The sequence below is a fragment of the Telmatherina bonti genome (genome assembly GCF_933228915.1).
Source record: "Telmatherina bonti genome assembly, chromosome: 3".
Lineage (NCBI taxonomy): Eukaryota > Metazoa > Chordata > Actinopteri > Atheriniformes > Telmatherinidae > Telmatherina > Telmatherina bonti.
In genome coordinates, this window is record NC_136621.1 from 8,008,208 (window position 1) to 8,033,026 (window position 24,819).

At 39.9% G+C, this 24,819-nt stretch overlaps 1 protein-coding gene across 1 annotated transcript in view; it reads left to right on the forward strand.

The window, feature by feature from the left end:
* tmx2b (thioredoxin-related transmembrane protein 2b) overlaps positions 1 to 21,779 on the forward strand; it is a gene marked incomplete at its 5' end in the record, with an annotated part of 34,496 nt that extends 12,717 nt beyond the window's left edge. Inside the window, 2 exons of the mRNA XM_079264789.1 lie at positions 392 to 521; positions 17,320 to 21,779. Coding sequence (XP_079120915.1) covers positions 392 to 521; positions 17,320 to 17,499 — 310 coding nt within the window. The 3' untranslated portion in view covers positions 17,500 to 21,779. The remainder of the gene's footprint in view (positions 1 to 391; positions 522 to 17,319) is intronic.
* Positions 21,780 to 24,819: the final 3,040 nt, after the last annotated feature.

Genomic DNA, 24,819 nt, shown 5'->3' on the forward strand with positions numbered 1-24,819 from the left:
GGATCACACTCCTCAGCCTCCCTAGTTAGATCTATTCAGGGGTCCTGGAGGGGAGGGTCTATTGGAGGGTTGTCGAGTTCCAGTCCTCAAGGGCTGGTATTTGGCAGGTTTTTGTTGTTTCCCAGTACCAACACAGCTAATTCAAATCAAAGTGATCCATTTTTGTCAACCTATTTTATTTTTTGTCAGGTGTGTCGGAGCATGGAGTCAATAAAAACCTGCAGGTTTTTGTTTCCAGTTAAAGAGGACTGTAGTCCAGGTAAAGAGGACTGTAGTCTGGTTAAAGCGGAATGTTGTTTGGTTAAAGTAGTCTGGTTAAATAGGACCTCAATACAGAAGTCCAAACGGCAACAGTGTGGACTTTCCATGAGTGTTTGTCATCCATCTGCAGGTACAAGGTGTCTGCATCTCCTTTGTCCAAGCAGCTTCCATCGCTGGTGTTGTTTCAGGGAGGAAAGGAGATGATGCGGCGGCCCCAGGTAGACAAGAAGGGCAGAGCCATTTCCTGGAGCTTCACTGAGGTCAGATTGATTTTTCCAAAAAAACTTTCTTTGTAAAGCTCTTTTCATGTCGGGGACAACAAAGTGATATCCTTTTATACTGTACATACAAATGTGGACAAAATTGTTGATACCCTTGGGTCAGTGACAGAAAAACTCAAAATGGTTACAGAAATAACTTGAATCTCACAAAAGTAATACATACAAAATTCTATTAAATTTAACCAATGAAGGTCAGACATTGCTTTTTTACCATACCTCAACAGAATTATATTTTAAAAAAAATAGTCATTAAACAGGCCTGGACAAAAATGATAGTACTCATAACTAAATATTTTATTGCACAACCTTTTTGAGGCAGTCACTGCAATCAAACATTTCCTGTTACTGTCACTGAGACTTCTGCACCACTCAGCAGGTATTTTGACCCACTCATGAGCAAACTGCTCCAGTTGTCTCAGGTTTTAAGGGTACCTTTTCCAGATGGCATAATTCAGTTCCTTCCAAAGATGCTCAGTAGGATTTAGGTCAGGGCTTTTTTTTTCTCTGTATTTTTGGACTGTGTCTTCCTGGCGCGGCCCGGAGTTACATGACCTTTTTTGCCCTCGACCCCCTATGATCCTATTGTATATCTGTTCTTATCTATTGTAAGGCAGCGCTGGTATAGTAGCTGCATGGCCTAAGCTTACACTCGGTTCTGTATTGCTCTTTTGTCATGAATGTTACATGTCTGTATGTTTGACCTTGGACGAGCTGGCTTGAACTCTGAATTTCCCCTAGGGGATGAATAAAGTATCTTTGATTTGATAGAAGTCCACATTAGAATAGTCTCAATGGGTTCCTCTTAGCCATTCTTGGATGTTTTTAGCTGTATGTTTTGGACCATTGTCATGTTGCAAGACCCATGACCAGCAACCGAGACCAAGCTTTCTGACATTGGCCAGCACATTTCATCCCTTGATTTTCTTGAGATTTCATTGTACCCTGCACAGATTTAAGGACAACCTGTGCCAGATGCAGCAAAGCAGCCCCAGAATATAACAGATCCTCCTTCATGTTTCACAGTAGGGACAGTGTTATTATCTTGATATGCTTCATTTTACCATCTGTAAACGTAGAGCTGATGCGGCTTAGCAAAAAGTTCAATTTTTGTCTCATCAGTCCATAGGACATTTTTGGCTAGTCAATATTTAGTTTGGCTAATTCCAAGCTGGCTTTTTTATAATTTGTCTTCAACAATGGTGTCCTCTTTGGTCGTCTCTCATCAAGTCCACTTTAGCTCAAACAACAACGAAGGGTGCAATCTGACACTGATGTTCTCTGAGCTTGAAGTTTTTCTGTGATCTTGTTACTATTTGTATGATCCATCTGTTTGATTTGTCATCAAATTCCTCCTGTGGCCATGTCCAGGGAGGTTGGCTACAGTCCCAAGTATCTTAGATTTCTGAATAATATGTGCAACTGTAGTCACAGGGTTATTCGTAGTATTAAACATATTTGGAGTGGTTTTAACTCATCTTTTGTTTCTCCCACATTATTCCTCTCTCCTACAACATCCATTACATTACACGCATATGAGCAATTGTGCAAATTAGGCAATGACGTCATTCAGCTACTTCTAGTGACTTTTAGAAGAGTCAATAGCTACTTTCTTTACTTTGGACCAGCAAAGTGACCCAAAAATAATTATTAGGGTCCGAGCCATACGAAGTATGGCAGGGCCCTATTGTTGTTGTTATTCTTCTAAGCACAGCTCGCTCAATTTTGACCCCCTTAGCCCCCGTGAAAAGTTTCTAAACTATGCACACACCTCAAGCCCGGCGAAAATAGCGATATTCCATGGTCCGCATGCACACATTTTGGAGGGGGGCCATAGGGGCCCGAACGTTTACTTTGAGCTAGCGCTACGAAATTTGACACACGTGTATCAACCCTAGACAAGCAAAAAAACTCAATCAAGGACCTGTTACCATGGCAACGGGGTGTCCGCCATCTTGGCGTTTATGCCGTTTTTATCACTTTCAGGTTTCTAGCATTTGAACGAGCTAGTCTGAGGGTTTTCATGCAATTGACTCCATACTGAGCAGGAAGCTTAGTGACAAGATGGGGACCAAAAGTTAGAGAAATCTTTCCAGTAGGAGAAAGCGTGTTACCGTGGCAACCCATGGAAGAAAGCCTTCTCACCATCAAACACGGTTTACTCATATCTTTGCATAAAAAAATCCGATCTGCACGAAAATTCCAAGAATGCATATTTGGTAAGTCCTTAAATCATTGTAACATGTATTGTGGGGGGGTGGGGGGTGTCACTTTTTGGGGGGGTCCCGTGGGTCCCGATTATCTACTTTAACGTAGGGTAACGAAATTCGGTACACATGTCTACCACGCCAAGACGAGCAAAAAAGTCAATTAAGCACCTGTTACCATAGCAATGGGGTGTCCGCCATCTTGGCGGTTACGCCCATAGAGCACTGTATGTGCACTGTTTTTTTTTTTAAACAAATTAGTTTAAGATTCATGCCATTGACTTTAAACACATCCAAAAGCTACGTGACACGTTCGGGTGGAGGGTTCGGCATGAGGCGAGGACCCGATGGATGCCACTTGCGGCTTTTATTTCGTTTTGTTGTTTGTTTTTGTAGTTTTCTTACTTTTGATTTGTTTTAAGTTAAAGTAAAACATGAAAATATGTCGACAAAAACATTTTCAACTACTCACTGGACAGACAGTTTAAACTGGACATTAACAATCTAAATGGACCAAGGTTGTCCACTCTGTCCTTCACTTTTTGTGGTATTTATTGAACCACTAGCTGCTGCAATTAGACAGAATCAAATTATAAGGGCCTCCAGTCTAAAAATATAATTCATAAAATAAGCCTTTATGCTAATGATATTTTACTATTCCTCCAGAACTCACAAACATCATAATCTGAAACAATCTCACTAATTAGTAAATTCCCATCACTATCTGACTACTCTATTAATTGTTCTTAGAGCACAGTTCTACCCATTAACTGCAGGTTTCAAAATCCATCCAACACCAACTTACTCAGGTAATATTAGATACTTAGCATAAATATTCCCTCCAGGCTCTCAGAATTAATATGTAATTACACTAACCTTCTTAAGATGATAGAAGATGATCTCACTCGCTAGAAGTCGCTTCCGATTTCACTTATGCGGAGAGTTGCTACGATAAAAATGATGGTTCTACCCAAAATCAACTACCTGTTCTCCATGATTCCTATGAAACCTCCCTCCACCTGGTTCAAATCACTAGAATCATACACATCCCAATTTCTCTGGAAGATGAAACCACCGCGGATTAGTTTAAAAACTTAACAAAAACCTAAAGACGGGAGGTTTAGACTTCTGTAACTTTCAACATTATTTCTTAGCAAATAGGCTGCAGTATATCTTAAAATGGCTTAAACCTAGTCCATTCGATAAACCATGGACAGACTTGGAACAAACATTCTGTGACATTTTGGAAATCTCCAATCTTCCATTCTTCAGCTTTAATGTAAAAAAAGTGCTTCAAAAGCGTCAACATCAGCACCTCTCTGACAGCTTGGTGGGAATTTCTTAAAAATAAAAACACTTCCTCAATAATCACATGCAAACTCACACCTATCTGGAACATCCCTGACATTCTTCTAAACAAAAATTAGATCAATTGTAAACAATGGTCAAACAGTGTTTGATGTGTTATCATTTTCTGTATGTAAAATTAATCAAATAAACAACAAACCTGTATTTCTGAAGATAGGGTGGAAAGTCCTTGATGACAGCTGTGTTCCAGTTGTTGCCTGCGTTTTAGGGTCAGTCTGCTCCAACACCAACTTTTAGATATCAGTAGACCACTGTGCATGGCATGAGATGTGCTGGACTAAAATCTGCAAATACAAGTTATAAAAATATCAGATCATCACATAAATAGATTGTAGGTGTAAATAGCTGCAGTTTTAGAGTAATCAAATATTGTAATACAAATAGATCAAATCAAACTTTATAAAGCATTTTCATGCCAAAGGCAACACAAAGTGCTTTTCATACTTTTATTTTTAAAAAGCTGATTAAATAAAATCAGGTTTTCACACACTGAAATATTAACACAAAATATTAAAAATACACTCTTTATTTCACACAGTTAGACACAATTTTCCCTAACCTCTGTGTCTTCACTGCATGTAAATAAAAAAAAAACATCTTTCAGATTCATCACACCAGGAGTCAGACCTCCATATCTCCACAGAGGCTACAGATATTAATTCTGCACAGCTCCCGTTTTACAAACATGACTGAAGATGTCATAACTAAAAAGTTTGCATTCTGGTTCGGTGAATAAATATGAGGATGGAAATAAAATATCCTCCCCACCGATATCCAACAAGTGCCAATATCAGACTACATAATGGTTAAATGATCATTGATTATTACAGCTGCCATGTCATGGTGGGGACAGCAAAGCTACATCCATCATAAATACTGTACTTACTGTGTGGTAGCAGGCATGAAAAATAATGAATAGAGAAGTCATTTACAAACATTTACGTGGCAGAGCATAGGATAGATATAAGAAAATAAAAACCTCATTTGTACGCCGCAGGACGTTAAACTTTCTGGCTCGTTCCGTTAGCATTAGCCTTATCGTCATCAGCTTAAGTCAGGTCAGTCACAACAAAGCAGAACAGTATAGCAGTCGTGACACTTACCGACTGCATTGATGCTGAGCCGCTTAAAGCTGCAATTGTCCCTCTTTCAAACTGGATTGATGCCATCTTCTCCTGGTATTTTCCCAAATGTTAGCTAAATGTTTTTCACAAACAGAGGCCGCAGCCGGCAGAGATGCAGGTGCATATCAGCAAAAATAATGTAATCCATCGGTCCCTGGTACTTTGGTCCACTGATGAAGGGAGAGAAAAAAACCTTCTGATGTTGGTTTTGGTAACAGACAACCGAGCAGTGGACATGATCGCTGCTCACACGTCTTCACACAGCTTGTTGCCAAAAGCAACTGAGGCAGGTCCAGCAGGTGTATTTAGGCTGGAAAAGGGCCTGGTTAATGCAAATAGAAAAAAATGCGTTTGCGGACAGTTTTGTTGCGAATAAAGCGCCTAGACGGAAAAACCCAGCCGTCTTCAACAGAAAGGCTTCCGGGGATGTTACCATTTCCGCCCAACACTGATACGCACGTTTTAACTCAAAAAAGTGCAATTTCCGGGTGATGACTCCTTCAAAATGGGAGGCAGACCTATCTATCAGTCTCAGTCAACCTTCTCTGCCACAAATATGTATATATGCCTTTAATATGACAGTTCAAATCTACAACTTATACAATTCAAAATTCTTCATAAAACACATTACATAGGACAAAGAATGTTCAAGATGGGTCTAAATCACTCAGAGATCTAGACATCTAGACACAGTGCACAAGTAACACAGTAGATTATTATTTACATGCTTTATGGCTCTGTGCACCTATTCAAATATTATGGAATAAAGTGTGTGAGGATTTATCAACATGGCTTAGATGCAGCATTCATGCATGTCCCAGACCTTCGTGACATCAACATGGACCCCAACAACACACACATGATCCTTGCGACCCTATGTATCGCAAAGAAAACTATACTATTAAACTTTAAGTCTAAAAGAAATCTAAGTGTTAATCACTACAAAATCTCCTGTTGGAACACATAAGTCTCAAGATCACTTCTGCTTCCATCAAAAATGAATCGGCCAATGCACACTCTCCCTGGAACCCCCGCAAGGTTCCAGGGAGAGTGGGGACGGGGGCTGGGACCTTGGTGGCTCTGGGGGGTGGATTGGAGAGTTTGGAGCTCTGGTGGCCCGGGGGCTGGTGTCCCTTGGGGGTGGGCTGGGGATTCAGGGCGGTTGGGGGTTGGCCTGTGCTGGGTGGCCGGGTTGCTGTCGTGCGGGCTGCGTGGGGGGCTGGCCCCCCCGGGTCTGGGGGCTGCCTTCCTCCGGGATGGGGGGGGCCTTGGTTGCCTGGAGTATTCCCTCGGGGATAATGATTGAGGGTAGAGGGTTGGGGTTGGTTGCGGGTTGGAAGGGAGGGTAAGTGGGAGAGGGGGATAGGAGGGAGCATTGGTGTGGTAGGGCTTGGGAGGGAGAGGGAGGGCTGGGGGGAAGGATTGGCAGCAGATGAAGGGGTGAACAGGCGTGAGAGGGAGGGCTGGTGGGGGGGCAGGAGGGAGAGGGATGGTTGGGAGTTGGGGAGGAATAGGGTCCATGGTGGAAGAATCCTCCCTCTGGCGCTCTCTCCTCCCGTTAGCGTCGGTCTTGACGTGGCTGGTGGCACCGGGCCCTGGCCCTGGATGGATGTCTGGGTGGGAGCCGGGGATTCTGGCCCCTGGAGTGCTGGCGCTGGGTCGTCACGGATTGGGGGATAACTGAGATGCTGCCTCCTGCGGCACCTGGTGGGCTGGGCCTTGCCCCTCTGCCCTGGGGTCGTCCTGGTGAGGCGGGGCGTCTCAGGGTCGGGGGAGGGAAGGAGGGAGGATGGGAAGGTTTAGGGTAGTGGGGATCGGGCGGGAGAAGGAGGTGGGATGGGAGGTAGGTTCGAGGATGGGAGGGAGGGGGCTTGGGCGGGAGAGGGACGGAGGGTGGGAGGGGGGATGGGGGGGGGGGGGGGGGGCTACAGACTTGTCTTTGTCCTTGGGGTTCCCACCCCTGGTATCAAGGTAGTGCCGGCCCACAATGGTGGTGCGCTGGGCGGGCTGGGCCCGCTGGGTCTTGGCCTGGGCTCTGCGGGGGAGTACGGGTGGCCCTGGGACCTGTGGGATGCTGGCTAACCATGTGGCCCGTGCCTCTGCACCCGGTGCCTGCCAGGTCAGCTCGCCGTTGCGCTATGCTACTCGGATTCCCTGCCTCGTCGCGCCGGGAGGCGCCTGCCTGGGGGCTTTCTCTGCTCTGGGCTCAGGGGATGGCAGCTCTCTCTACCTCGCCTGCCTGGATTCTGTGTTTGGTGGACTTGCTGGGCCCTTGGGGCCTTGGGCTCCTCCCCTATGCCTCGGGTCTTGGTCGCGCTCCCTTTAAAAGCACTGAGCTGATCCTTCCATGATCACAGGTTGAACACTCACACGTGCATGCACACAAACCACTTATCTTCCCTTCTGCTTCCTACTAAATGTTGCTGATTATTCTGTGCAGGTGTGTTTGATAATGGTTGGTATTGTAATTTTTTTTTTTTTGTATTCTACTTATATCTTGTTGGATTGCAGTACTGTAGTAGTTTATATTGTTTTGCGAATACTGTGACTTTAGCAGCTTAGACACGCCTTTCTTTCTCTCTTTTTCTCCCTTCAACTTCTTTTTTCCTCTTCCCCTGCCAGGTCCTGCACGGCCATATAAAGACTGATGATGATTAAAAAAAATAACTAGAACCGGCTATTATTGAAATAATAGCAATTGTGAATGCCCATTTATTGAACTATGCTGAATGATTGAAATGGAATAGCGCAAGTATAAGAAATCGAAAAAAAATCACAAGTGACATTTATACTACTTGTTGGCCCACATCGGCATTCGAACAAATTAACTCCAGCATTGAAGCACACTGATTTAACCCACTCTTGATTACCGCTAGGGAAAAAGCGTTGAAATTTTTCCAATTGGCATGGGGATGTCTTTTTTTTTTTTTCCCACTTCCAGCAGGGTTTAATTAGCAGGATTGCAAAAATATGTGCGTGGTTGAACTTAACTCCAGTAAAGATGTGACAGGCTTTATTGTTCAATGTGAAAAACTTTTTTAAAGTTGTTTAAGATTTATCAAAGTGTTGATATTGCAGGGAGCATTTTTGGAACAAATCCTATATATTTAACTGTGACATTTGCAAATAAATTCCTTTGCTCCTTAAAGTGTGCAGCTGAGAGCAATAGCGCATATTGAGCAGTCTGCAGAAGTGCATGTCACCACACAAGCACCAGCCGACAAACAACAATGGAGCTCTATGTTAAATGCTGCATTTGAACCAGTTCCTTGTATGTGTACCTATGTCCCTGTGCACAAAATGGACCAATCACTGAGCTGATTTCTGTTTTGTCCAATCACAGGAACAGATTTCAATACATTGACAAAAACTTGAATAACTTGAAAAGTTTAAATGTTACAAAGACCAAAAGCCGTAGACCATATCTCCTGAATGGGCTGAAGAATTTGATACTTGAATGGTTGAAGTGAGACAAATGGTGTAGGAGGAGTAGCGTTTCAAAGATTTTGCAAGAAAAGACCAGGACAAAGACAAACCGGACACTGCAAACTGGTGCAGAGCTCCAAACCCCTGTCAAAGCTGTTTTCAGCTCATTATGCAAAAACTGACCAATCGCCGAGCTGAATTTTTATCTGGATTGGGTTTGAAGGACTTTCATCCAATCACAAGGCTGAATTTTTATAAAATGCTAAATATCTCAAAAGCTACATCGATTTTAAATAAAACAAATCGGAGCACACATGTCCTGAAGGAGCTGCACAGTTTAAGATCTGAATAATTGAAGTGACTTGAACGATGTAGGACTAGTAGCATGGCAAAAATTGGCGGAATAATATATAATAATAATAATAATGATGATGATACCCTATGGGCATTCACATTAATGATGATAATGAAAATATTCAGATTATCAAGGGCAGCCATATACATGAGATGTCTCTTGATTTTTTTTTTTATTGCAAAGGTTTTTTGCAATATTCCTCCTCACTTCATTTTTGTTGTTTTCTGACAGGGAGACTAAAGGAATTGGACAATTCACTTGTCAACCTGACCTGATTTGACCCACAACCCTTTTTAATTGTGGACATTGACGGTTTCAGGAATTTTGTCAAGAAACTTGACCCCAATTACAGTCTCCCATCCAAAAATACACTGAAATTATGTTGAAGTCCAGACTTCCATACTGACATCTCAAGAAACTAACAAAAGAAGTTAACAGACCGAACACATCAGGACACACAGCAAAACGTTCCATTTTATTCAGTTCAATAATTTAAAATCATATTTTTGACCACTAGGTGTCACTGTGGTGATGTGTTCCAAACGTTTCAAAAGATCAATACTTTTATTGGAACAATCGTTCCAAATGATTCGATCTCACGAACGTTCCGTTTCTGCCATCACTATTTAACATACTTGTCTACAATTTACTTTCTAATCTTCTGAGACAACTCTTACCTTTGCTTCCTCTGGTCCATGAGTGTGGTACACACCATGTCACCAAAAAGCACGGTGACTGCCTGAAGCCCACTGACTGATTACAAGATTGTAGACCTGTGATGTTAATTTGTAGAAACACCTTGGAATAACACGTCCCTGTGTTAACATTGTTTTCTAGAGGTACCATCATTTTTGTACTGTCCCGTTTCATGAGTTTGTTTTTTATTTTTCTATATAATTCTGAGGAAGCATGGTTGAAAAGCAATGTCTGACTTTCATAAATTTATTGGAATTTGTATTTATTATTACTTTTGTGAGATTCAAGTTATTTCTGTGACCATTTTGAGTTTTTCTGTCAGTGACGGTAGGGTACCAGCAATTTTGTCCGCGTCTGTATGAAAAGTTAGATGAGCCAGAAGGCGAAGCTCTTGATTTAACAGTCAGTCTAGGTTCCTACCCTATGTTGTACGAACTGAAAGAACAAGATTGCGAATACAGGGTCTGCATACTTCGATGTGTGGATTCATCTGCTGCATGCGTCATTGTGCCAAGTGCTGTCCAAGGCTGTCAAAGGCTCCTTCGAGTCCTCCCTTCAAATCTGCACTTTGTGTGGCTCCAGATTAGCTTAAAACAAAGGCTACAAGCGATGCATCATTCATGACTTCTTTTTTCCCAGAATTCATTGCACACATGATTTAAAAGAATGATCAGCAGACCACCAGTGTAGGTACCACTGTTTTCTTTTTTTTTTATGTATACACACACACAAATATTTGTCCAAGCAGACAAGCTGGTACAACAGCAACATTGTGTCCAATAACCACTAATGAATATAATTATATGCGTCAAACCAGGATTATTTTTCACTGAAGCTAACGTCAACTCGAAAGGATGAGCTGTCAGCCCGAGGAGAATTTGTCTGGGACTCCTCCTAAACTTGTTGTAATTTAGTCACAAAGGATAATGAAAATAAATGACTGATGCAATTTTCTGTAATTTAAAAAGAATATTTTATTTGTGTTTTTGTGAATGGGATCAGTAATTAGATAAACTTGGCATATGTAGTTGCCAGGCAACAGCGGACTGGAGCACTATGGGTAATTCTTGTACACTAGGTAGGCTGTCTTGTTCCACTAAGGGTAAGCAAACTTTGGAGTGGCAGACTACATAGAACACTTTGTAGCCTACATAGTCTGCACACTTCAAAATATGTGGACCCTGAATTCGGACACAGCTATAAAGTGATATATTTTACACATGATAAAACTGTTCCTGCATATTAAGTAAAACAAGTTTTCACAAATCAAAGTACATAACATAGCATCTAACATTCCTAACATATTCTTTCACATGCTGACCTAAGAACCCCCACCCCCACCCCCAACTTCTGTGTCTAACATAAAACAAAGTAATAAAATCTTGCTTAATGCTGATGTGACGAAACAATATCTTTTGGCTCTATCCGCATCAGAAGCAATTTAACTAATCTCCGCAGAGCAGAGAAGACCTGACTTCCCTTTCCACAGCCACGTTTAATTTTCCTGCTCACCTTAGGCATTCCCAGGGCAGCCAAAAGATATAATCCCTCTAGCTTATCATGGGTCTCCTCCTGCAGGGACCTAACTAAAGACCTCACCAGGGAGAGGTCCGGCAGGCTTCCTAACACGAGCCTGAACCACCTAGAAATTCAGTACATAAAAGTTCAAGAATCAATGATAAAAGGTAGCCTTGGCAGTCCAACCGTCACTGGAAAAGAATCTGACTTACTGCCTGCAATGAGGACCAAGCTCTGACACCAGTTGTACAGGGACCAGACAACCTGTATAAGGGGGTATGGTGCCCCATACTCTCAGGAGTCTCCAGGGGACACGCCTTCTCCAAATCCACAAAGCATATGTTGACTGGTTGGGCAAACGCCCATGCCCCATTCAGGACCTTTTAAGAGGGTATAGAGCAGGTCCATCGTTCCACAACTGGGATGAAATCCTGAATCTGGGGCTTTGCTCTACGATGGACCGTCCTCTTCAGGACCCCTGAATAGATCTTACCAGGGAGGCTGAGGAGTGTGATCCCCTGTTGTTTGAGCACACCCTCTGGCCCCACTTCTTGAAGAGGGGGCCCACCACCCCAGTCTGTCAGTTATCGCGTCTGCACGATGGAAAACATAATGACAAAACTCATATTTGACACTAAAATATTTAGTTGAGAAGCCTATATCAGAAGGCCAGGTGATAAGCATGTCCATGCCTGCTTACATACATATATACATATAATTCTTACATATACCTAAATATACAAATACCTGCACACATACATATAGCTATATATTCACACACCAACTACATTTATATTTGCACACAAAATATATACACACATACCCACGTTTATGTATGTGTACCTACCCATGCAAAACTCTTCCATATTAGCTACTAATCAATTTATATACTACATGTCAAAAGCCCGGACACACACTCCCTCTATGTCCTATGGGAAACTGTCTCCCTTGTATGAAAAAACAACTTACTTGACATTAAACCCTCATTTGTGATCCCATGTGTCCCCATACCAGCTTCTAAATAGTTTGAGTTCATTTTAGTATCATTTAGCATTTCCGTTTTTCTTTCCATGCTTATAAGATTTAGAAATTCAGATAACCATGTTTCTATGGAGAAGCATTTTGGCTTGTGAATTTTCCAGTTTAATAAAATTATTCTTTTGGCAGCCAAAAATGCTCAGCCCACAGTTTTCTTTTCTAATCTTGTTTTAAACATTATGGTCCTATGACCTAACAGACATAAGGACGGACACGGAGTTATATCTATATTAATAAGCACTGAGGTTAAACTACAGACTTCTGTCCAAAACAGATCGACGGCTGGGCAGAGCCACAACGTATGAAATAGATTACCTACTTGTCCACATTTATGCCAACAAAGATTTGACATATTCGGGGATATCTTTTTTTCAGTTTGGAGGGAGTAATGTATGCTCTTTGAAGAATTTTCAACTGTATTATTCTTTCGCTAGGTGACTTAGAGATTATTTTGATATCACCCCAAATATTTTCGTATTCTGTGGAAGTGAGTTGGACCCCTAACTCATATTCCCATTGTGACTGTTTTTAAGTTTGGATTTAAAGAGGACTGAAGCAATAGCTTATAGAAACCTGAGACTGCGCTTCCATTTGAGGATAGAAGTATGAGTTTTTTATCAATCTCAAAATTATAATCAAAGCATTTTTTGGAAAGTTTGGAGACTACTGACTGTAACTGAAAATACTGTAAAACGTCATTCATGCTTAAATTATGCCTTTTCCCATGTTCTTCAAAAGGGAGGATTTCTCCGTGATATTTTGTTTACACCACACTGTACTATTTAGTGGTGTCCCTGCAACTTTAAAGACATTATTACTCCATAATGGGGAGAATGAAAGAAATTATTTTGCAATAGCTGTTCTTTTATGAATTTCTCTACTTATGACACAAGAAAATTTAATATTATTGCCTATGTTTTGGGTGGAGTGGGAGTGTACCAGAGTGAAGACAGTGATACATTTATTTTTTTTCCTTTACCAAGAATTCCTTGAGCAAATCCCAACTCCCCTTCTGCCCCAAATTGAAGAATATTTGGCATTAAAAGCAAGATAATATAAATAAACATCTGGAATTCCTAAACCTTCTCTATCTCTTTGTAGGGATCTTTTTTTCCAACTAATTCTAGGTTTTTTATTTTTCCATAAAAATGAAGAGAACATTCTATTGATATGATCAAACCAAGACGTCTGAATAAACAGTGGGATAGAGGACACTAAAATTTCAATCTTGGAAGGAGATTTACCTTCAGTATCTCTCCCGACCCCATAAGGATAGAGGTAAAACAGACCATCTTTTTAGGTCTTCCTTCCTTCATATATATAATATAATATTCATATACTAAAGTTTAGCATTTAATTCAAATATTTTGATAACAGGTACTCTAATTTTAACTCCCAAATATCTCATGCCTTCTGGTCCCTAGACAAAGGGAGCAGATCTGAGATCAGTAAGATGTGTCCATATGTTCAGAGAAATGGCTTCACTTTTAGTCCAATTTATTTTATAATCTGAAAAGTTACCAAATAAATTAATAATTTCTAAAACTCTCGGTATACAATACATACATATTTAGTTTAAAATCGTGATTGTTAATGGTAAAAAAATGTCCACTCGATTCGGTCAAAAGCTTTCTCAGCATCAAGTGATATGCCTATTACTGGATGCTGAAGAAAACCTGCTCTGTGCATGATTTGAAAAAGTCTTTGCATGTTGTCAGAAAGAAGCATGGTTCATGTATCAACATGAATTAAATTTTTAACAACTACCTTTAACCGTTTAGCTAACATTTTTGCAAAAATTTTGTAGTCATTATTAAGCAGGCTTATAGGTCTGAAAACATTGTCTAGATAATGGTAACATGTTTACATGGTAGAAACCTTGTCTCCGCATAATGCAAACCTCTGCATGATGGAAACAAAGGAATTTCAGTATTCGAAACGTGAAATGACCAGAGGCTAAACTAAAAGGTGTGTAATGTGTTCTGTCAGATATGGTCTGATTCTATTGATGTTGTAAAAAGCAAATGAGCAAGCATTGGCAACCAATGCAACATGGACCGTAAGGTTAACTGCGTAAGGTTAACTGGTCCTCCATCATGACACCAAATACAAATGCAGTTTTACTTTAATAATATGAAAAAAAAGAAGAAAAAAAAAGACGTTTTCATCCAGTGTAAATCTAAACAGTGTTCTGGTTTCTAGTTTCAAGTAACAATGACAATTTTTAATATATGTAAATGGAAAAGTTACAGTACCTTAACCTCTTGCACTCCAAGGGTCTTTTGAAAATTTTGTCTCTGTTATGGCATGCACAAATAGAATTACATACTTCTCTGTGATTCTAAATTCTCCCTAAACCATCTTGGTATTAAATTAGAGCTAACAACTGTGGGATTTTATCTGATGTGAAATCATCACCACAGATCCTACTAATCTTAAAGTAATTGGAACATTAGAATTTTTTTCCTCACCTAAATATTTTTTGCATGTCATTATATATAAAAGCTTTAGAAATTGCTACTGTCGATTTAAAAACACCCAGAAAACCACAACTCACTATGTGGTCAGTACCTGTGCAATGCTTCATTGAGCTGAAGCAAAGCACAAAAAATTCACAGGGATTTTAGTAAAGAGGTGTGATATGGGAGAGTTTTTTTAGGTAATGAAAGGCAGAAAAAAACTAACTTCATTTGCTGGTCTGAAAAAGTTGGTTTCTGAATATTTTAATGAATAACCCAGTTATCTATTACTCTTTATAAAACCATAACAAAATTGTTTGACTCATGACAAGAAACACATTTTCTAGAAAACACAAATATAAAAAAGCTTGTTGTAATCATTTTATGTAATGACAAACAGAACATATTCAGTCATCTTCCGTTCAGCATCCCAGTTTCCCCTGTCGGTCTGCAGGAGGCCTTGTTGTCTGATGTGGAATCTTGAATGCGTAATTTGATCCCACTGACTTTTAAATATTTTAAAAATTTTCTAGGACTTTTTCTACAGTGCAGTTTTTCTGTTATTAAAAACTTCCATACCTAAATTGACTTTTACATCAAAACCAACTCATGGTGCATAAAAAGTGAAAATTTGGAGTTTTAAAGGTTAAATAGATTGAACTGTGGAAGAAAAAAATTATTTGATTTCAGATGGTTTTCTTTATCTTTTTCATGAGACTGATGAATGTGACCCAATTCCTCCAGGAAATTTGTTTATGCTGTTGATTGTTTTGTAAAAACCAGCATCTCCTCTGAGATTTGTGCTCCTGGTGTTTCTCAGGAGAAATATGTAATTCTTCTGACTTCATTCAGCAGATTGTTGATCCTGAGTTTTAGACTTTGTCGAGGTTCTCTGAAACCCTGCAGCCCTGTAAAGAAGCGGGTTTTAGGAGGTAAGCTTTGTGTACCTTTGGGTTAGGGCTGGGCGATATGAGCTTTTAGTATTATCCCGATATTTTTATGTCATATCACGATATACGATATATATCTCGATATTTACCTCAGCCTTGAATGAATGCTTTGGTGCATACAATCACATTAGTAACATGATTTTGTGTCTCCATTAAAACATAATTGTTCATACTGCATTAAGATATGCTGATTTTAAACATTCATGCCAAAAAGATGAAATTGTAACGAAGCAAACTGATCAAAACTGCATTTATTGAACAGTTAAAGCAGTGGCACAAACATGTCATTTTAAAACAAAATAAAGTGACTTTGCATGATGTAATAAATGCAACGTATGAAAATAGGTGCTCTAGGGGGTGACTTTTCAAATGATGAACTATTATAAGGCTTTGCTTTATGGATACGTTTTTGAGTTGTGTATGTTTTTTTTAAATCGCAGAGTTTAGTGTAGAAATCAGTCTTATAACACAGGCAGAATGTCCTCGTATCGTCTCCAATAAACGGCTTCAGCAGGTTTTTAATTCAGGGTTTGATTCCCACTGCTTTCTGTACTTTCTAGAGACATGACGAGCTAGATAAATATGCTTGTGTCACACACAGTGGATGATGTGAGTAAGTGACAGAGGTTGTGAATGTAATCAAATATAATGAATTATTTTTGCGTGACGTGAAAAACTTTGCAATTTACATCCCACTCTGTAATCCAGAGGGGGATCAGTGGCAGATTTGGCTGTTCATTGTGACTGTAGGTGGAGTCGTGCAGGTGTCCTCTCTGCTCCTCTGACTGGCTGCAGCTGCAGCCGGAGCGACTGAGTGCTTTAGGACGGGGAGAGACTCTCCTTCTGACAATAACTTTACAATATGCGCTTTAAAGTCAGTCGCCAAAACGCCAGGAAAGTCTCCAATAACTCCAGTAAAAGTCGCTAGATTTGTCGCTAGTCGCTTTTCACAAGAAGTCGCCAGTCGCTTTTCACAAAAAGTCGCCAAATTTAGCGAGAAAGTGACTCCACGCTGCCTCTCATGACGTAGCATGTAGCTCACGTTATGTACATAACTAGGTGCGCTTGCTTTAACTCTCTGTGCAAAGCGGTGCAGAGTTGAGGAGGAGGGAGAAAACCCCGCCCACAGCTAAAAACAACTGCGTGACAACAGGATACTCGAATATGACGAATATAGGCATTTTCTATATTCGCACAGAGGACTAGCTATGATATATCGAGTATATTCGATATATCGCCCTGCCCTACTTTGGATGGATGACACATTAAATGGTTGATATTGGGTGACTGGTGCAGCATCATCCTGAGTTTATTTCCACTTGCAAATATTATACAGCTTTTCAAGTATGTTCTTTTAACACCCTACAGTGCTGTGCTGCATAACTATCACGTGCCCAAACAAATAATGCAAGCCAAAGCTTCCTTCTTCCTCATACTCTTCCTTCTCACAGATGCATCATGCATAATTCTAGCTCCCACCAACGGATGTGGCACACATTGTCAATGACATCCAATGTTTTGTTTCATATTGTAAGTATTTCATCCTGGTGGTACAGAGTAGAGAAACTAAGTCATATGGTGTCATAGTCCAGGTGTAAACTTAATCATGTTTTTGTTTTTTGTTTTTTGTATCCACTAGGAAAACATCATTCGAGAGTTCAATCTGAACGAGCTGTACCAGAAATCTAAGAACCTCAACAAGACCAAAGGAGACAAACTCAGTCAGTCCCTGTTTCCCCCAGTCCCTGAGGAGGAGGAGCCAGAGCAGCCAGGAGCTGAGGTCCCAGAGACGAAGGCTGAATCCAAGAAGGACAAATAGTACAATAAGTAGAACAAAGCTTGGACTTCTTGGAGCAACATGAGAGTCCAAGTCACCAGACTCTCCTACTGTATCCCTCTGTTCCCCTTCATTGTGTTTAGTTTAACTGGTTTATCAGCAGCTTCATCTAAAAGCTGAAAATCTGTTAATAGAAGAGAGGAGACAAAGAACAAACTGAAACATGGGTCTCAGACCTCTGAGGGGGTCATGGTGTAATGGCATTTGACCTAGTCTGTAAAGTCTGCATTATAGTTTGACTAATGGAGATCCCAACAGTGTAATAGGGGAATTGGTTTCTTTTTAATCAGACTAATTTATTTCAGTGTGTTTTAAAAAAAATAGTCTTAACTGATACCTCAGGGTTTGGTGGGGTAGATTAAACATGGTCATACTGGTTGAACGTTGAGTTGAAGGTGGTGTTAGAGGTTTGATATGGCATCAAACAGTGACAGGTGGGGCATGGTGTCTGGCAGATATCTAACATGGAATCAGGCCATTGTAGAGGTGAGACGTGGAGTCAAAGGCTGTTGTCGAGGTGGGAAATTGAGGCAGTGGTAGAGATCAGGTATGGAGTCTGAGGCAGTGGTCGAGGTTGGGTGTGTGGCTAGAAGCCGTGGTAGATGGGGCACATGAACTCCAACCCCATGGGTAGATTACATCTTCATTCCTGACTCATCATTCCATCAGATTCTTCTCTGTACAACATGGCCCACCTCAGCTGTGACATCATAAACATGATCTGCTATAGGCCAATTCAGAGCCTTCGATATTACTCTGACATGACAATTCCATTGACTTTTGTGTACAAAAAATGGCAGCATACTTCCGAGTTACTGTATACCTCCAATCGTTCCAAACAGACTGTGGTCATCGCCAGTGAAATCCGTTCTTTTTCAGAGGTAAGTCAATGCAATATGAATCTTTATAAATCACAAAAAAACATGTATGCTCCAGAAGATGTCATGCATTAATTTTTGTTTAAATGTATTTTGCTTTTGTAAATTATAGCTCTACATATGAATTATATACTTTATATAGTTGTTTGCATGGTTTCCCAGCTTGTTTCAGTAAGTGTGGTCAAGTGCATTGTTATTCATAGAGTTATAGAATTTGAGGTTAGAGTACCGGGCTAAACTTCTCATCATCGTGTTCTGATATTACTGGTTGCGATGTTTAATCTGGTGCCGGAGCTGATATTTTGGGGTCCTAGATTGCATTTAAGGTGAACAGTTTTATAATTTAGATTTAACTTGTTTTTTTGTGCCTGTCAGTGCAGAATGTGCAGAAACAGGACAAAGCTCAGCTGTAATGCTTTTAATGAATTCTCATTTAGGTTTTGTAACTGATTTTAACACGTTTGTTATTGTTTTAATTTGTGCAGCTATAATCCTTCCTGGAGCACCTTTTCCTCAATCCTGGGTCCCTCGGAAATGCATATATTATGAAGTCCCTCTCATTGAGAGCATCCAAATGCTGCACAGTTCATCATGACTGAAATGTTCTATAAAGCATAATATAGCATGTAATAAGAAAAAAAAAATCAGTGACTCTTAGAGCCTACCAGTTTAAATATTAAAACTTCCTTGTCCCTTTGCTTTCAGTGTTTTTTGTTTTTGTTTCCTGCACCAATAACCGATTAGTAATCACCTAAATTCAATAGTTATATTTCAGCAGTTCCCTGTGCATTTATGTATTCATTCACTAACACTCTTTTCTCCCTCTTTATTCCTGCATTACTTTTTCACACAAACTTGTTGGTATGTGTGGTCGGTAACACTCATTGATATGAGCTCATGTTCTACACTTACAAGTGTTCTGTAGCTAGTTTCTACTGTTACTGTCATTTTTATTCTTTCTTCAGGAGCAGCAGGCAGAAACACTTCAGTTTGTCAAGTTTTATTATTATTGTGAATACTGAAAACTAACTTATTACTTTATGGCATTTGTTGTTGTCAAAGTCATTAAAGGTTGTTTTTCAAAAGATTTAACTTATTTTCTGGTGCCTGTCGGTGCCAGTTCCACCAGCTGCAGGTACAGTGGGTTTTTAGTTAAGCCAAGTTGTTTCTACGTGACAGACATTTCCTTTTATAGTTAATCCCATCAGTCTCCGCATGAACAGAGTTCTGTTTGAAGGGGATCTTTGATATTGGATGCATCGTGCCTTTAACAAAAAGTACTGTCCATACTGCATACATTTCATGCTAACATATATTACATGCTACCACATGAAAGACATTGCTAGTTAAATAAAAGAAGTCCTTAAAATGTCACGATTTAACTACAAGGGTAACGTCTTATAGCAGTAAGAAATATAGAGACTGATATAATAATGACCATCATGTCTAATCTTTAATAAATGTTTGATAGCTGATCCAAATATTCCCCTCCAAAACTGTATAAAATTATTCTGCTGGTTACACTTAGTCATCTATCCACAAACATGTCACTGAAATCAACATGAACATAATGTGTTAATTGACAAATATTTTTATCACTTTCAGTAATCTGATCACTACTGTTTATTCTGTAGTAGAATCCAACAGCTGGGGTTTGTTTGGAACGATTGAAGCCTCCATGACCCACGTGACCGGTATTACAGCAAAGTCAATATGTTGCAACTCTGAGTAGTATTGAGGGCTCTGGTGTAATAAGTTTGAAAATAAATTCCATGGTTAAAATCTTCAACTCTTAATCAGTGGAGGTGAACTAAACAGGTGAACCTAGTGGTCCCTGATGAACTGGCTATGTTCAGTCTATCTTGGTATGTCTGTGGTGGGATCAGACATACTAAGTGAAACTACATCCTGCCTCATTACGGATAAATGTATAATAGTATGCTAATTAATCAGCTGATTTTGAGCTGCGGGTTTAAAAGTGGAGGAATTTTCACATCACCCGGGATCAGGAATGTCTTGGCAGATCCGTATAGGGGCAGGTTTTATGTGCTGGATGGACATGGACCTGAAGGTTGGATTGGCTGATCAATACCATTGATCATGGGTCCTATTGAGGGATTACTATTTACAGACTTGGAGGAAGATGATACCTACAGAATTATCTGAGACTTCTGCACCACCTTTAATATGTTATTAAAAAGTTGTTCTTTTTTTTGTTGTTTTTTTTACTTTAAATATCAGAACCTTCACCTGGTGTTCCAACATTCCAGCTGTAAACTCCTGACTTAAACTGCAAATTTTTTATGAAGCATTGTGAGTTTATTCCTTTTTCTTCTGCACTAACCTTGATATCTTTAGACCCAATCGCTGAAGAGAAGAAACCATTGTACTTATTATTATTCTTTCCCTAAATGAATTGCATTTTGAGGGGGGCTGAACATGCTCAGCCCCCATTTCATTTCCTCAACATTGATACATGATTGCATATTTCTGCTTTTTTATTGTGTAATAAAAAGATGCAAAAAAATGTTCAGGTATTTGTTAAATTTTCACTGATCGGATGATGAAAGTGCTGAAAATGTAGGCACAAATATTATACCATACACTATAAGGTCATCAGAGCCTTTTTCTAGTACCAGGCCATCCTTTTCATCTGAAGCACACTCTAGTACTGGATCAGACCTCCAAGAATCACACCAATACTTTCTATTCTTGGTGTGACTACCGAGATTTTGCTCCAGATTAAGTATTTTTCTCTGTTTTATATGTTTATGTAGACTTTGAGAATCTTCATGTCATTACAAAATCCACATGTCAGGCTTTTGACTTTTTGTGTGTTCTCTCTTTTTCACCTCGTCCAGCTATGTGCTAGCCCTGTTATGTCATGTTTTTCTTTTTCTTTTTTTTCATGGCATAAAAGAAAAATATCCAAACAGAATTAATTGCATTTTGGTTATGGTTATCACACACAACTTTTTTTCCACAACCCATGTTTTAAAAAAAATATATACTTTTTTTTTTTTTTTTTTAACCACAGAAAATCTAAATCTATGTAAAATGTAATAATGCTGATTATGGGATAATTTTATATTTCATGTTTTATGAAAGAGTTAAACTGTCTCATATTATCCCTAATATAAAATTGTCACACTTGGGACTATTTGTTTTTTCCAAAATGTAGACCTATGTGTTAATTTCTATCTCTGTATCTCTGATCAGAGCTGTTTCTTGCGATTGGCAACTAGGTGAATGCCTAGCGCCCCCAAGTAACCAAGGGGCCCCAAAGCTGCCACTTAAGCCTCTCTGAGGAGAATTAAAATGTCTGTTTTTTTCTGTGCTTATCTTGTGTGTTTTTGACTCCCCTTTTGTGCTTAAAAATAAATATTGGCCTAAATAAAATAAACAGTAATAGTAAGCAGTGGCTGGTTGTTTCTTTTATGGCATCATGAAGTAGTTGCATATGGGGTGGCAGTTGGCTTGTGTGGTAGGGCTGCTTGTCTTGTGACCTTATGGTCGATTTGCTTGCTGCTCCCTACACTGCCAGTTCATGAGTGATGATTTACTTTTGCGAGTTTTAGTGTTTTATGTGGGTCTTTTTTTCTTTCTGTTTTTGTACATGTTCCATTGTTCACTTTTGATTTGTACAATTTTGATACAATACTTTATTTTCAGACTTTGTACAACTGTATCTCTATATTGATAAAATAAATGTAAAAAAAAAGAGTCAACCATAGTCAAGAGAAAACCAGCAACTATTTTGTTTAGCAATGAACGGCAAAATATTGAAAGATCATGTGGAATTACATTTCACAAATAAGGTTAAATAATTTTTTGTCTTTGCAACATTTAAACTTTTCAAGTTATTCAAGTTTTTGTCAATTTTTAAAATCTGTTCCTGTGATTGGAAAAAAACAAAGTGCAGCTCAGCGATTGGTCCACTTTCTGCACCGGTACACATGTACGCATTGGTATACAAGGCAAGGGTTCAAATCCAGCACCAATCATTGTGTACCATGATGGTTTACCAGTTGTTGCAAACACAGAGCTGTATACCATTGGAGTGGTCAGCCTCAGCTGTGCAGATGTGGTGTGGAGTGGACTATCTACACAGAAAGCTAATGTCTGTTCAATGTCTGTCTTCAGAAATTGTACAGTTAGTACAGTGTGTAATTCAAATTAAATTATAAGCTGTGGAGATGTGTAGCAACCTCCCAAGGCCGAATTAACCCCCGAATCTGATAAGGACTCAGGACTTTCTACTTCAAAAGGAAGTCCATCCACACATCTCCAAAACAGAGCTCAATGAAAGCCCTAAAAATCAGATCCATCTCAATCTGGGTAGACAGACCTCCACTTTAAACCAGGAACCCTGCTGGTTTTATCTTGTTCCTGGTAGGAAATGTCTACACAGACAGACTGTGGCACCCTTTTGAAGTTGGACCCTGGTAAGAGCCTGTTGTCCATCACCCCAGGAGGTCCCTTTTATATCCGCAGCACACAAAGACCAAATTCCAGAGCAGAACCTTTAAGCTCTGAATTCTAAACTGTATAAAATACTGGATGTATCCTCAGCACACCTGGATAAATGGACTCTTCTTCCTTTCTAAATTAATCCAAGACTTTAACTGTTTTTCAGATGTGAAATCCACAGAAGTTAGCGTGTTAGTTCATTTCTGTGATTCCTTGGATGGAGCAATGGCGCCATCTAGCAGACACCCTCGAACAGGTTGAGATATGCATGATTAAATACACCGTGATTAACATTATATGCTCTTGTTATTAACGACTCTGACTCAAAGTAAGAACTTGTGTGGAAATGATTCCTTAACCCACCAGGTCCGTGGAAAGTGAAAATCATCGTTGAAGTGTACTGAAATGTCTTGTACCTGTTAACAAACCTTTTCCCCTTTTGACAGCAGCAAAACTGTTTTAAGGTTCATGTTTATAAGGATCATTCATACTTCTTCTCATCTATAAATGGATTTTATAGACATGTTTTGAGGTTGGAAAAATGTTAAGTACAATTCCCCAAGAACTTAGTATTTTGACCAAACCTTCAGACCCCATGTCCTGACCCCTGCGCTCTGATTGGATAACCTAAAGTCCGCCCCAGAGCACCGGCAAATTTAACTGCGGGTCTTCCCGGAACTCGCTCTCTTACTTCTTCTTCGTTTTTTTTCTCTCTTACTCTTTTGTCTTTTTTTTCTTATCTCTTTTGTCTTTTTTCCGCTCTTCTCTTTTCCTGCTCTTGTTTTTTCGTCTCGTTTTTTTTCTTGGTTTTTTTTTTGTTTGCTCTTCGTTTTCGTTTGATGTTTGCTTTAGTCGTGTTTTTGTCTGTCTGGCGTCATGTTTGTTTTTATCAAGTAAACTCGCTCGACTGCTTAACACCAGAAAACTCATCCGATTCTGGCTGAACAATTTTTGCTTCTGACACACCATTGAAGCTGCTCTCCCAGCCCACAAAGACTGTGACCAGTAACGCACGGATGACCCAAACGTTACTGCTCCAGCTGATCCCAGGACTTTGCCGGCACCCGTGACCCGTGGATTCTAATCAGAGTTGGGTCCAGCTTCAGACGTCGAACCAGGCGGTTCCAGGCGAGCTCCTGACTTCTGCGGAGGTCCCCTTTGGACAAGTATCAGGACAACCACTGAATCCTTGCCCACTGGACCCAAGGTTCGGGTTCTCGACCACCAAGACGCTGAAGTAAGGCCGACCCATTATTCCACTGTCTCCGATCCAGCTGGTGTCTTAGTAAGCAGAAGCTGCCCTTTTTAAATCCACTACCCCGGTACCCGCCGGATAGTCTACCCTGACATATTTAGTTAACTTCATTAGACTTGCCATCTTTCCAACCTTCCTAGTTGTGTAAAGCTTACATAACTTTACCGTTAATCATTTTATTTTACATTTTTGTTGTTGGCTCGGCTCGAGCCTCCATCTCTCGCTCGCTCGCTCTCTCTCCCTCTCTCTCATCTCGGCTAATTCAGTATTTGATGCTTGCTGACGCTATTTCTTGTTTATTATTAATTTCATTTGTGCCTGATGATTTTAACCGGTGTGGTTTTTAATAAAGTGTGTTATATTTTAAGAAGTTGTGGTAGCGTGATCGATCTTTAAGGAAGTGATTTGTTCCCTCTGACGAGAACTTACGGTAAGCATATTTTGAGACTGATGGTTATCTGTTATTAGACAAATATCATTGTCATATTACGGTACTCCCTGCCTGACCATATAACAAATTTAGGGCTGGGTGGTGCCTCGAGATCGTCCGCTTGTCTAAGGACACAGCAAATTAATAATTAAAACACCCAACGTCGCTCCGACATTGGATCCCAGGTTAACGTTAATGATAATACGCTACAGATGCAATAGTTACACATTAGATTTTTGTTGTCAATATGCTTCAAATTAAACAAAGTT